At 33.8% G+C, this 12,380-nt stretch overlaps 1 protein-coding gene across 1 annotated transcript in view; it reads left to right on the top strand.

Annotated features, from left to right (window-relative positions):
• Nucleotides 1-7,717: 7,717 nt before the first annotated feature.
• Nucleotides 7,718-12,380, top strand: part of HisT (Histamine transporter) — a 66,456-nt gene continuing 61,793 nt past the window's right edge. The window contains exon 1 of the mRNA XM_089696005.1: nucleotides 7,718-8,427. Within this exon, the coding sequence (XP_089552131.1) occupies nucleotides 8,071-8,427 (357 nt within the window). The 5' untranslated portion in view covers nucleotides 7,718-8,070. The remainder of the gene's footprint in view (nucleotides 8,428-12,380) is intronic.

Below are 12,380 nucleotides of genomic sequence, written 5' to 3'. Positions count from 1 at the left end.
CTACAAATGTATAAGATTGACGTAGGCTGTAGATAAACGTATCTAAGTACAGGTTACGACAATCTCATACATTCGTAGTCTATTCTATTGAACGCTACGCTAACAGAAAGCCACTTGACTAGGGGGGCTGGCGTAGCGTTTTCGTCACTGGGAATTTATTTCCACCTCTTCTCAAACACGGATTTCCGCGACCTAGAAACGAAGAAAACATTAGGTCAATATTTAAAATACAGTAAGGGTTCAAAAATAATTTGAACAATAACTTGCTAACCTACTCTTTATAAGGGAACAATCCACGCCCTAGCCCATAAGTAGGTATTCATCTTATTTATGCAATACTTTTGAAATTACATAGAATACCTCATATTAAAAAATAATTAAAAAAATCAATTTGTTTTAAATTCCAATCCAAATTAATAAAAAAAATAGCAATCATTGATCCTAAATTTTAAAATCAGTACAAATCCATCTTAAATTAAAACAGAATGGAAATTTAAAAACAGAAAAAAAGATCGGGTTTCGTGAAGTGGGATTAGATTTCATTTGAAATTCAAATGACCTTTGACATTCAAAACAGTAGTGCGACAAATACACTCACCGGCACGGAATCTTGGCCACTGCAAATTTTTGGGTAAAATAACACTATTTCTTTTCTACTACAAAATTCAATAAAAATTTAATCAAAACTAGTTACTTTAATGTTTTTACTAACTTTTAGTAATAATTGGAAGTTTATAAGAAGTACTACCACGTAGATATGAATTAAACAAGAATTTACGCTTTTCCTGTGAAATTTAAATGATTTCTTAAAAAATGCACAAAAATTAGAAAGAACGTTTCCATAAAAAAAATTGAACCTTTTAATATAGGGTGTTTCCTTCTCTTTCTTTAAACACTGTTTGCATCCAGTCTGGCATACTCTAGAAGACATTTTTGATGTCCACTTGTGTACCAAACGGCCCCAGCTGTATTTCTAAGCTTATCTAACATTGATGCTGGGTTGGAATCGAACTTAATGTTTCTTTTAAGCATGTCCCAGATGTGTTCTATTGGATTAAGATCCGGGCTACGAGCTGGCCACTCCAATTTTTCAATAATAACCTCTTGAAGGTACTCTTATACCCATCGTACGACACGCGGACGTGCGTTATAGTGTATTAGTAGCAAATTTTCTTCACTGATAAACCTGTAATAGGGCTGAACATGTTCCTGGAGAATTTCCTCAATGTACCTGATCAAATTTAAGGCATTATCTACGATAACTAACTCCGTGCGAGCATCGGAACTTATACCTCCCCATACCATTATTGACCCTCCATGAAAAATCGCAGTTTGAGTGTGGTGATGGGTGAAAACCTCTCTTCTCGTCTCCTCTATACTGACTCTTGGCTATCAGAAGCTCGTAAAGTGCCTTAGCAGTCATCTGTGAACACCTCACGAGCGCACTGGCTGTGGGTCCAGTTTTCATGTTCTCGTGTAAAACGAAGACGTGCTTCTCTGTGATGTCTGAGGAGTTCTGGACGGCGTGCTAGTCTGCAAACCTTCAAATTAACCTTCTTCATTAGTCTTCTCACCGATTGCTTACTCACATTTATTATCCTGGTGTTTTAGAGCCGGTGGTGTATCTCAAAAACTGTCAGAAAGCCATTTCTGAGTATCTCTTGAACAATAAACGGGTCTTCTCGAGCTGATGTGCACCTCATGCCTTCATTTCCTGGTCTGCACGTGTAGCTACCAGTCTCCTGGTATATTCTCCATGCATAGTGCACCGCTGAACGTGGTACGTACTGAACATTAGGTACTTTACGTTGCGGCAGTCATTGGTCTAACATTGTGATGGCCTGAGCAGGTTGTTCAGATGTTAACGGCATTTTTTATTGTTTGTTATGATCATTGACTACAGTACAACAATAACAATATCTTAAAACGTCATAAACGATATCGAAAAAAGTTTTAAACAAACAATTCGTAACTTCGGCTTAAACGCACAAATCACAAATTTCGAGTAACTCTTAAAAAGTGGTAAAAGATTATTCTCAAACTTAATGATTTCTTACCATAAAATTAAACAAATAATATGTTAACATATCTGCATACAAAAAAATCGTGAAAAACACTTCAAACTTTTTTTATCGGCAAATTTGTAAGTGGCCAAGATTCCGTGCCGGTGAGGTAGGTGCGAGATATCTGTAGAAATAGGTTAGTTATTTCCGCTGTATCCGGGAACAGCATCCGATCCTCGAATCAGCTTAGATAAAAGCTAGTGTACAAGACTAGTGTTTGATAAGCTAAACAGCAGTCGAAATTGAATTAAACAGGGTATGATTATATTTCGTTTAGAAGTGTTGGCACGAATTCGAATTCATTTCCAATTTGAATTTATAAAAGTTTAGATTTAATAATGTACGATTAACCTAACTTACCAAAATATTGAGCTTATTATAGTAACAAAAATTATTATTAATAAGGATAAGGATGACTATCTACTCGAGTTATTGCTTTCTATTCCTTAAAATAATAATTTTAGCGCCATTTTAATAAAATAGCAAATACACATCAACACAAGTATGCATTATAAAATTCGCAGGCGACTAAAATTATGACTATTGTTAATTTTAAACCCTTCGTCTACAGTCTGAACCCCACGAATAGCGGAAAGAATACGCATGCGTGCTTTACCATCACTCTAACTCAACCTGTCAACAACAGCCGGTCTACATAACCTATGACAATTAAATCAAAACAAACAATTTTTAGTGTGTACGTTTTATATTTCTATTGGACGTAATATCGGACCATTGCCTTTGAATTAAATACCAATTGAAATCATTTATCGGTTGGGAGCAATTGATTGAGTGTTGTTTTAATATTTGATCGACGAAGTGATCGGTGACTGGGAAATAAAGAATTTTGTAAGTTTTTAACTGAAACCTATATGTGTGTGTGAATAAAAGTGTTAAATAGTTTTATTATAGTGTTAACGGGCCGGTAAATCGTAGCTACAGCTGTTCTAACATCGTATGATTTTGCGAAAGGTGAAATTGTCTGTCTCTTTCTAACTAACGGAGCTTCCGCGTACCGCGTATGAACGTCTACTCATCAAAGATCCTGAACTTTGAAAATATATAAATCGGTGGTAACTCTACATTTTATATTATTGTATTTCATCTAAAATATGTAAGGTTTTTGTTGCCAAAAAAAGCTTAAAAATATTTTTTATCGACTTCTAAAAATGAAGGATTTTTTTTAATGTATTGTTCATTTTTTATATAATTACTAATTATAGACCCTCAATTGGACTTTAAAATCAGTTTAGTAACTAGTCGGTAGCAGGTATCAAAAAATATAATTTTATTTTGCGTGCAAATAGGATTTCGCCAAAATGTACCTAACTATATAGACGTAGGTAGATACCTATCATGAAAATATTTTTTCAACGAGTGGGCCATTTAAAATTTGTCTATTATATGTTTACTTTAGTTGTTAGGTATTTTTATTAGAAAGCTTAATTAAGTACCTACAGTTCTTTTCACACCGTCCGCGTCGTTTTTTTTTTCTTCTATATCAATCTGTAAGAATTGTACCTACCAAGTAACTAGCTAAATATGTATCTAAATCTATGTTATAACAAGCTGAATAAGCTCTTTCACCAAAAATGAATAATATTCATATTATGTTTGAAAACATATTATTATGTTTCAATACCTTTTTAACCTAAGCTTTTAATAAACCAATAAGTTAGACTTTTGACATAACGTTAAGTACTTAATAGATTCTGCGAAGGGTTTCATAAACCTCTTTTGTAAAGTAGGTATATTCAGAGTTTGGTTCCGGTACTCCGGCCAACCCTTTCGATAATCAGATAAAAAGCTCAAGTTAAATAATAATGTTTTCATTTCGTTGTCTCTACTTTTCGTCGTATAAAATAGACCGTAGGTATTTAAACTAATATGTTCGATAACGAGCTATTTTTGGTGAAAGACGGTTACATTATGTACATACTTAGTTAAATAAATATATAAAAGAATAAATATATGATCACCTTATTTGCTGATATTGAACAGACGTTCAATATACCATTAATGCTGTATTTATCATTTATCATTAGAATTATATCATTAATAGGTATAAGTAATGATAATCCATACTAATATTATAAATGCGAAAGTAACTCTGTCTGTCTGTCTGTTACTCAATCACGCCTGAACTACTGAACCGATTTGCATAAAATTTGGTATAGTGTGGTATAGATATATTTTGATACCCGAGAAAGGACATAGGATAGGTAATAGGTTTTATCCCGGAAATCCGACGGGAACGGGTTTTTCTCTGAAAACGCGGGCGAAGCCGCGGTCGAAAAGCTAGTATAATATACATTATATTATCATTATACCTATTAATGATTGTATGTAGTATCTACTTAGATAATAAATATCATGTCAATTGGACAATAAAATATTTTATATATCCGGTAATCAATCTCTATCTACTTATTTTACATAATATAGTTCAAATTAGTCAGCAAAGATGATAAAATTTATTCAATTGATACCTATCTATTAAGTTTTATAGCAATAGCACAGGAGTAGAAAAGCAATAGCCTATAGGCTAGTATATGCTATAGGCTATTAATTAGGCTATAAGACTAATTAATTAGGTCACGATCAAGAATCGTAAGCAATGGCATACCTATTGCTATTTGCTATAAATCAGATCTAACACTAAATAAATACATTACTACAGCATTGACCCTTCATTGCCAAATCAGGAAATGGATCTTCGTTCAATATAATATGCGACATAGTCATTCATTGATCACGTGATATTTAAACTATTTTAATTTTTAACCCCCTCAGAGACACATATTCAAAGTATGTTTCATATTAATAAAAATATATAATCGCGATAAATATTACACACATAATTATGTGTCAACTCTGAATTTTTTGATCATCGCTCTTAGTAGATATTTTTTTTTGGTAAAAAATTAAAAATCATGAGAAGACAGCTAATATTACTCACGTGATTGCAAGAAGAAGCTGTGCCAATTAGGTAAAAGCTTAAAAATAACGACTAAAAGTAGAGCAAATATTTTTAAAACAGTGTCTAAACTCAGGCTAATTAGTCTTTCCTTTTTGCTTTTATCTTGGAGATGTTCAAAGAGAGCAATTGCTAAGAATCTTGTCACATATGTTAGCTTGTAATTAGTACTTATTGCTTTCACTAAAGAAGATTTTGAAAAGAAAGCAAGTTAATTGAAATTATCCTTTAAATCCTTCACTTGATATTTGATAGTGTATACCATCCTTGAGTGGATTAAAAAAAGACGGGTTGCACTCCGGGAGTGCCGGCAGAAGTGAAAACTTTATTATTACATGTTTGATATTTTGGAATGGTATCCGTCTTACGCATGGAATATAAAAATATAAAATAATATAAAAGCTAAAAAAAAAAGTCCGTCTTACGCTTTTTGCCACGTGTCCTGACGCGAGTTTAAGATTTTATACCCAACGCCGCTAAAGAAGTTTTCACTTCAATAAACCCTACAAAACACAACATAAATAAATTATTTCCCAGTAATACATTTCTTTTGGTAAAATGCAAAATATTATTTTAAAACCGTATTATAAGATTGATAAAAGTCTTCAACACAAATTGATAATAACGTACACCAACCAGGATACAAAAAATATTATACTACTTTAGGAATTAAAATAAGAGTCGATGAATCAATGTTATATTTGAACAAACGACCATTGATTCAACGTTGCACAGTCATCTTCATAAACACAATGTTCTATCGAAACAGTTCAATAATTCACGTTTTCAATGGCCTCTTTTAAAGTAAAATGGATTTCAAATCCGCCGTTTTATTCCCAACTGAAATATTCGCTGTCAAATAGACTGAAAAGATTAGTGGCTTAGTGTCGCGCCATTTCATTTTACTATGTTTTGAGTCTCGGAGTATGGAGTAGAATATAGATTGTACTTTCAGACTGGTGGACTGTTGACAGTTTTGTTTTGTTGCACGTTTTAAGTTGATAATTTCGAGCTATATTATTTATATCTGTCTGTCTGTCTGTCTGTTCAATATAAGCTGAAGTTTACATTGAATAGTCAAGTCTACGGTCTCTCAAACTTATGAGCCAACGCAACCAAAAGATTCGAAATGTGCGAAAAAGAGCCGCTTCTCCTGCAAATTTTCGCCATTCGCAAGGGAATCAAAACCTACAGGGTATTCTCCGTGAACACAGAATCTTGAAAGTTAGTGCGAAGCAACGTCGTATCGCACAGATAAAGGAAAAATTGTAAAAAGTATAAATTTACAATTACAACATACTATTCATATATACACAGAATAATAACTAGTAGCTAGCTTATACGGAAAATTTCGGTGCGCGAGTCCGACTCCGAGTGCGACGTTCTTGGCCGATTTTTTTTTTGGCAAATACCTAGCATTAATTTTATACATGGTACAAAATGTATGTGTTCATGAGATTATAATGACACTAAAACGTACAGTTTATACAAATCATATTGTAGTGGTGGGGATCGAACCAACAACCTCTCAAGGAAAAAATTGTCAGGGTCAATAACCATTGCTCACCAATTCGTCAATTACTGTACCTACTAGTATAATAATATTGTCACAAAAAAGCAAATTTGTAACTGTTTCTTTATATAGATTGGAAAAAATTGTTGTCACGTAATAAAAAAGCACTCAAAACCGTTCAGTGCGTTTTCGTTACAAACTTTTATCTTCTTCTTCACCTTTAAATGCTCTAAAAATACACCTTATAAAATTGTTGTATGCGCTCCTTAGAATTTCTGACATCAATATCAATATCGGTCCATTTTCTTATTTATATTGCAGAAAAATACTGCCCTTCAAAATATAATGCAAAATATTCACAATAGCATCTAAAGAAATTGCGTAACAACTGTAAAATATTTCGTCATACAGGTAGCACATGGCATTGCCAATGCTACAGGTGCGGGGTCATCAACCTCACCTGTCAATGAAGTTGACAATCCATACTAATATTATAAATGCGAAAGTAACTCTGTCTGTCTGTCTGTTACTCAATCACGCCTAAACTCTGAACCAATTTTCATGAAATTTGGTATGAAGATATTTTGATACCCGAGAAAGGACATAGGCTACTTTTTATCCTGGGAAAATGACGCAATCCCGGAAATCCCACGGGAACGGGAACTATGCGGGTTTTTCTTTGACTGCGCGGGCGAAGCCGCGGGCGGAAATCTAGTTTTATATATTTACCTACTATACATATTGATAAATAATATCAATCGAGTGCACTTGTAAAACGTGCAAAACATATGTATATTACTCGAATAATTTTTATATTAGGGAAAATTATGATTTTATCCATTTTAGTTGCGGTTTTATCTCACAGTCCTGCGAATAATAAACCATTATTGTTCGTAGCTTTATCATCTTTACACATAGTAAATTCTGATTTAACGCAATAAAAACAAATAACTCAGTTAAATCTACAGATTGACCGCTACCGTTTAACATTCTTCAAATTGCTTCGCATATTAACGCTACCGTATTCTTATCGCATTGTTAAACCGGCCCAATTTCAAGAGCACTATTATTCAATACGATCACTAATTAATCAGGTTATTTTCCACGTGGCAAGCTTACGTTTGTTTTTTCTATGACACACTGACTCTAATCATTTGCAGTTCTTCCGGCGATGACGCGTGACGTGCTCCACGCACGTGCTCAATAATATCAAAGAGACAGACCATCTCCCCTTCCGTTCCAGCCTCTTCAAACGTGACATTGAACTGAAAGTTGTAAAATACAACGTAATCATAGCGTGATGCCTTTATGTTTGGCGATTAGTGAATTTTGATACCGTTATCAGGCCACTTACAGCTCGATACAAGATATGCTGTATTAGAAGTTAGATCGTCCTATTTGACGGCGATTATTGAAGACTGATCGATGCACCGCGGGATCAATAGAGGGATCAAGATATTAGTATAAGTGATAATTAATTAGTGTATATAGTTGATAAGGCTATTAAGGAAGAGCAAATGTCTGTGAATAATATTCAAAATGGGCTGCACAAGGGCGTCGATAAGCCTAGAATATTGGTAACAGATGAGGAGGAGCCAAAGAAGTATGATGTATCGGGGAGTGTCATGGATGGGTTGATTCTAGATGTGAACGAAACGACGTATACGGTGTTCAAAACTAGATGGCTTATGCTGGGGTTCTTTGTGTTGTATTCAGCGTCTAACTCGTTACAATGGACGCAGTATACGATAATTTCGGACATAGTGGTGAACTATTATGGAGTGTCCAGTAATGTGGTGTCGTGGACATCCATGGTGTATATGATTACGTATGTGCCGTTAATATTTCCTGCTAGCTGGCTCTTGGATAAAACGGTGAGTTTTTCTTGGCTACTTTCCTATTAGTTACTAACATCGACGCTTATATGAGAGAAAGAATTTGTCTTTTTCAGTATAAGCTTATGATGAGATCGTGCAAATTCTTTATGTACATGACGTTATTTATTCTAATAATGTCTACGTCGCATGTAATATTTATTAAAAATTTTCAAATTGGTTAAAATGATGAATTGCTAGTGCATACATTATACCTATATGGCATGACTATAAAGTTTTAGAAGATATTGCTAACGAACAATAAACCAATTTACTGATAGTGCTAACAAGCGATCGTGTAGTGATTGAAGTAATTTGACGATTCTGCAATAATTTTGCTATGCAATAAGATAACTCCAGTCTTCCAATTAAATTAAAACCGGTTCTAAGTATTCGGCATTACAATGTTGTCCAGCAAGCTTCGAAGTACCATCATCATATTCTGTTTTTATCTTTTAATTTTAATTTTTTGCAGTGTTTTCTTTTTTTTAAGCTTCAATCTCCACGTATAGTTTGGTTATTTATTTGTGTTTCTCCGTAAATCAAAGGCCATTAAAAAAGAGCGTGTGTGTCGAGCACACATGTCAGAAGTGAAACTTCTTTGGCAAGATTCAATGATACTTAAAAATAATATAAAATCGTCGCCTTACCTACTCCATGAGTTGTGTACGTACCTATATTGTTACCCATTGAAATCTAAATAACAAAACACATTGTTACGGTTTAAAATAACATGTTATCGTGACGTTGATAAAAGTAAATAATTAGCTTATAAAAAATAATTGCTATATCTATAAGGATGTACAAAAAAAAACTTAAGGAACTTGGACATGTTAAAAATTTCAATTATTAATATCTACAACTAAACGATATCTAACGATATCTTCATACATATGAAGCCACGGGAATAATTTAGTTCAATCGAAGTCTGCACATTTTAGACGACCTTCGCGGGGAATCTCAATATTATAAGCAGACTTTATCTATACAATATACATTGTAGTATTATTATCTCCCTTAGAAATGATATCTTAAACTAATAAGCCTGATAGATAGTCGGTTTTAGAGATATCGTTTGCTGCTAGCTGTAACACATTTACACATTATAGACATGGCTTGAAAATTGCAAAAGAAAAGAAGATAGATTTAAATCACGAATAATACCTATTAGAGTTACCACCGAAAAGACAGTATTTTTTAACACGCCTTTATTTGCTTCACTCGTATGTTTCTATGTAAGTACTATCTAACCGACTCAGACTAGATTTTGGACTTTAAACGGACAGATTTCAAACCTTAGTATTAGTTACTTATCATGAATCGATAACAATACAATTTTACGAGTTTATCTTCTCCTGTCTAGGTTTTTTTACACTTTATTAATTAATTCAATATAGCATTCATTGACATGATTTTAAAAGAGCAACTATGGAGTTTCTTGCCGGTTCTTCTCCAAAGATACTGCTTTCCGAATCGGTGGTAAATGTTAAAAATATGTAATGACGATTCGAAAGTGCTTCTAAAAGAAGTCTAATTGAATAAATAAATGTTTGAGTTTAACTTCTCTGACCTATTTATATAAGTAACTAGCGGTCCGCCCCGGCTTCGCCCGTGGTACATAATATTTACGTTTTCTCTACATAAGAACCATCCTCGTACTTCAAGGAATATAATAAAAAAAGAATTATCGAAATCGGTTCAGCCGTTCTCGAGTTATGCGCTTACCAACACATTTTGCGATTCATTTTTATATATAAGAAGATAAGATTAAAATTTTTAATACTTAATAAATTAAAATGAAAATCCATACTTTAACGGGACTCGAGTCTCGACGTATCCTGCGGTAACCCTTCAGACCCAAGTTCATGTTAATATATTGCCAACGATGGCTCATAAATAATGTTAACGGTTGACGTAGCTCTGTTCTGCTGTGGTTGCGTTTCATTTCCGAGTTAGAAATGCAATATTGTATTATAGGAAATTAAACTTGAAATAATTGAGTTTATAATACTTAGAAAATTCAAAATATACCTAAGAGGAAAGTTATCTGCCGATAAAAATCATAATGCATTTATAGATATTCTTTCATTTAGAAATAAAGTCACATCTAAAAAATAAAAAATAATATATTTATTGGCATACAACCATACAGTAGGTACCCCGTACAATCTTATAAAGGTCAAAGGATAAATATCAGAGGAAACTGATCGGTTGATAAAGCAACAGTCGTCGTCGGCGTCGTCGTCGTTTTGCAGTAGGTCTACCACTGCTGGATGTAGGCCTAGCCCAAAGACTTGAGCCGGCCGGCAGAGAACTGCCAATCACCAGCGGCCTGCCTCCAGCGGCTCCATGCTTGCTTGATTCTCCGTCTAGTTGGAGGCCGTCCTATTCTGCATCGTCCTGAAACATTGGGCATGTGTGTGTTGATCAAATTACGATTTTTAATGTAAATATTAATGACATCAATCGATCGATTCGATTTCTCTTAAATGAGAAAATAAATAATTATATTATGTACAAATTGTTTAAATAGACTGTTCTCATAATTGATCAACAGTCTATATTTTAAACAATTTGTATTTTGAGATTGTGTTTCTTTTCACCTTTTTCCTTTTACCTATCTTTAATATGGACATATCTATAGTATAAGAAATATGAATAAAACATCAGTATCATCTCTAATCCCATTACTCGATACACCGGAACTGTAATTTCCTTTGCGTTTCCTTCTTAAATCCTTTGCTGTTTTGTCAATTTAGAATCAAAGGTTTTTCTAGTAACTCGATTTTATTTCGTTTATTTACAGAATTCTTTCAATAGATTTGGGAAATCGCTTTTAGTTGATTATCTTGTAAACAATAGACCCATTACCGAAAATATTCCAAGAGTTTAACAATATCTCATTCAATTTAAACTAAATATTAGGGATATCAAACGACTATTCGTCAAATAAATCTTTAACGACAATGATTAGATATCTAATGATTATAGGCTCGCATGCCAAATAATTGCATGAAAAATATTTAAGTTAATAGAAATTTTAATGTACTAAATGTATAAAATTAGATCATTTTCATAGAGAAATGATTAGTAATAATTAAAGCCTACGGATCTGAAAATACACGAAAGGGACATTAATTTAATAAAAAAAAGACGTGTGGCACTCGGGGACTGCCGCGGTAAAGCTATTGCATGCTATGCCTTCAAGCCACACCTCCGTGTCCGTCGGAGTGCGGAGCGTGAGGTTTTTTCGTTACGGAATTTCTCGATTCGGTCCCCACGCTCAAGGCCCGCGATAGAAGCTATGCAATAGCTTAAAAATTCTATTGTTTTACCAAAATGTCATACCATAATAAGATGGAGGGTACTGGATAAAAGATAGTTGTGTCATTTGTGCCCATTCATTTGAGGAAATGAAAATCTGCAAGATGATAAATAGCTTTTGGAAAACAATAGACAGAGTAATTGTTGAGAGGCTTCATTGGGTCGAATTCCCCATTATTTACACATAAATTCATAACATATACAATCATAATACATAACTCTTCTTGCTCATCTATGGGAGAAATTTAGTTATTGATATTTATTAGGAGTTTATAGCGTGCACCTAATTTTAAGGCCGGAAAAACACTCGTCATACCTCTGGTATTATTTGTGCAAGTGGGCGACGTTGATTTCTTCACCAGGTGACTCGTCAGCTCGTTTGCCTGCACTTCATATAAAAAAAGAACTTACTCCCTGGCGGTTTACAAAGGTTTCCAGCTGAAAAACAACTCACTACTAACTCGTAAATAAAAAATGTATGCGTGTACTAGAGTACACACGTAAGAAGTGAAACTTCTTTATGACCTTAAAATTGTCACGAGTATGGCGTAACGCAAAAATGTCACGCGTACGGCGTAGCGCAAAAATGTTAGGTACACTAAATTTTTGTCCAACCCCGATAAAGAAGT

This window comes from Colias philodice, chromosome 6 (genome assembly GCF_061535455.1).
Source record: "Colias philodice isolate Cphi_HAF_F1 chromosome 6, ilColPhil1 Martin Lab GWU primary, whole genome shotgun sequence".
Classification (NCBI taxonomy): Eukaryota; Metazoa; Arthropoda; class Insecta; order Lepidoptera; family Pieridae; genus Colias; species Colias philodice.
The sequence above is the reverse complement of the archived record's forward strand: the minus strand, read 5'-3'. Positions and strand labels throughout refer to the sequence as shown.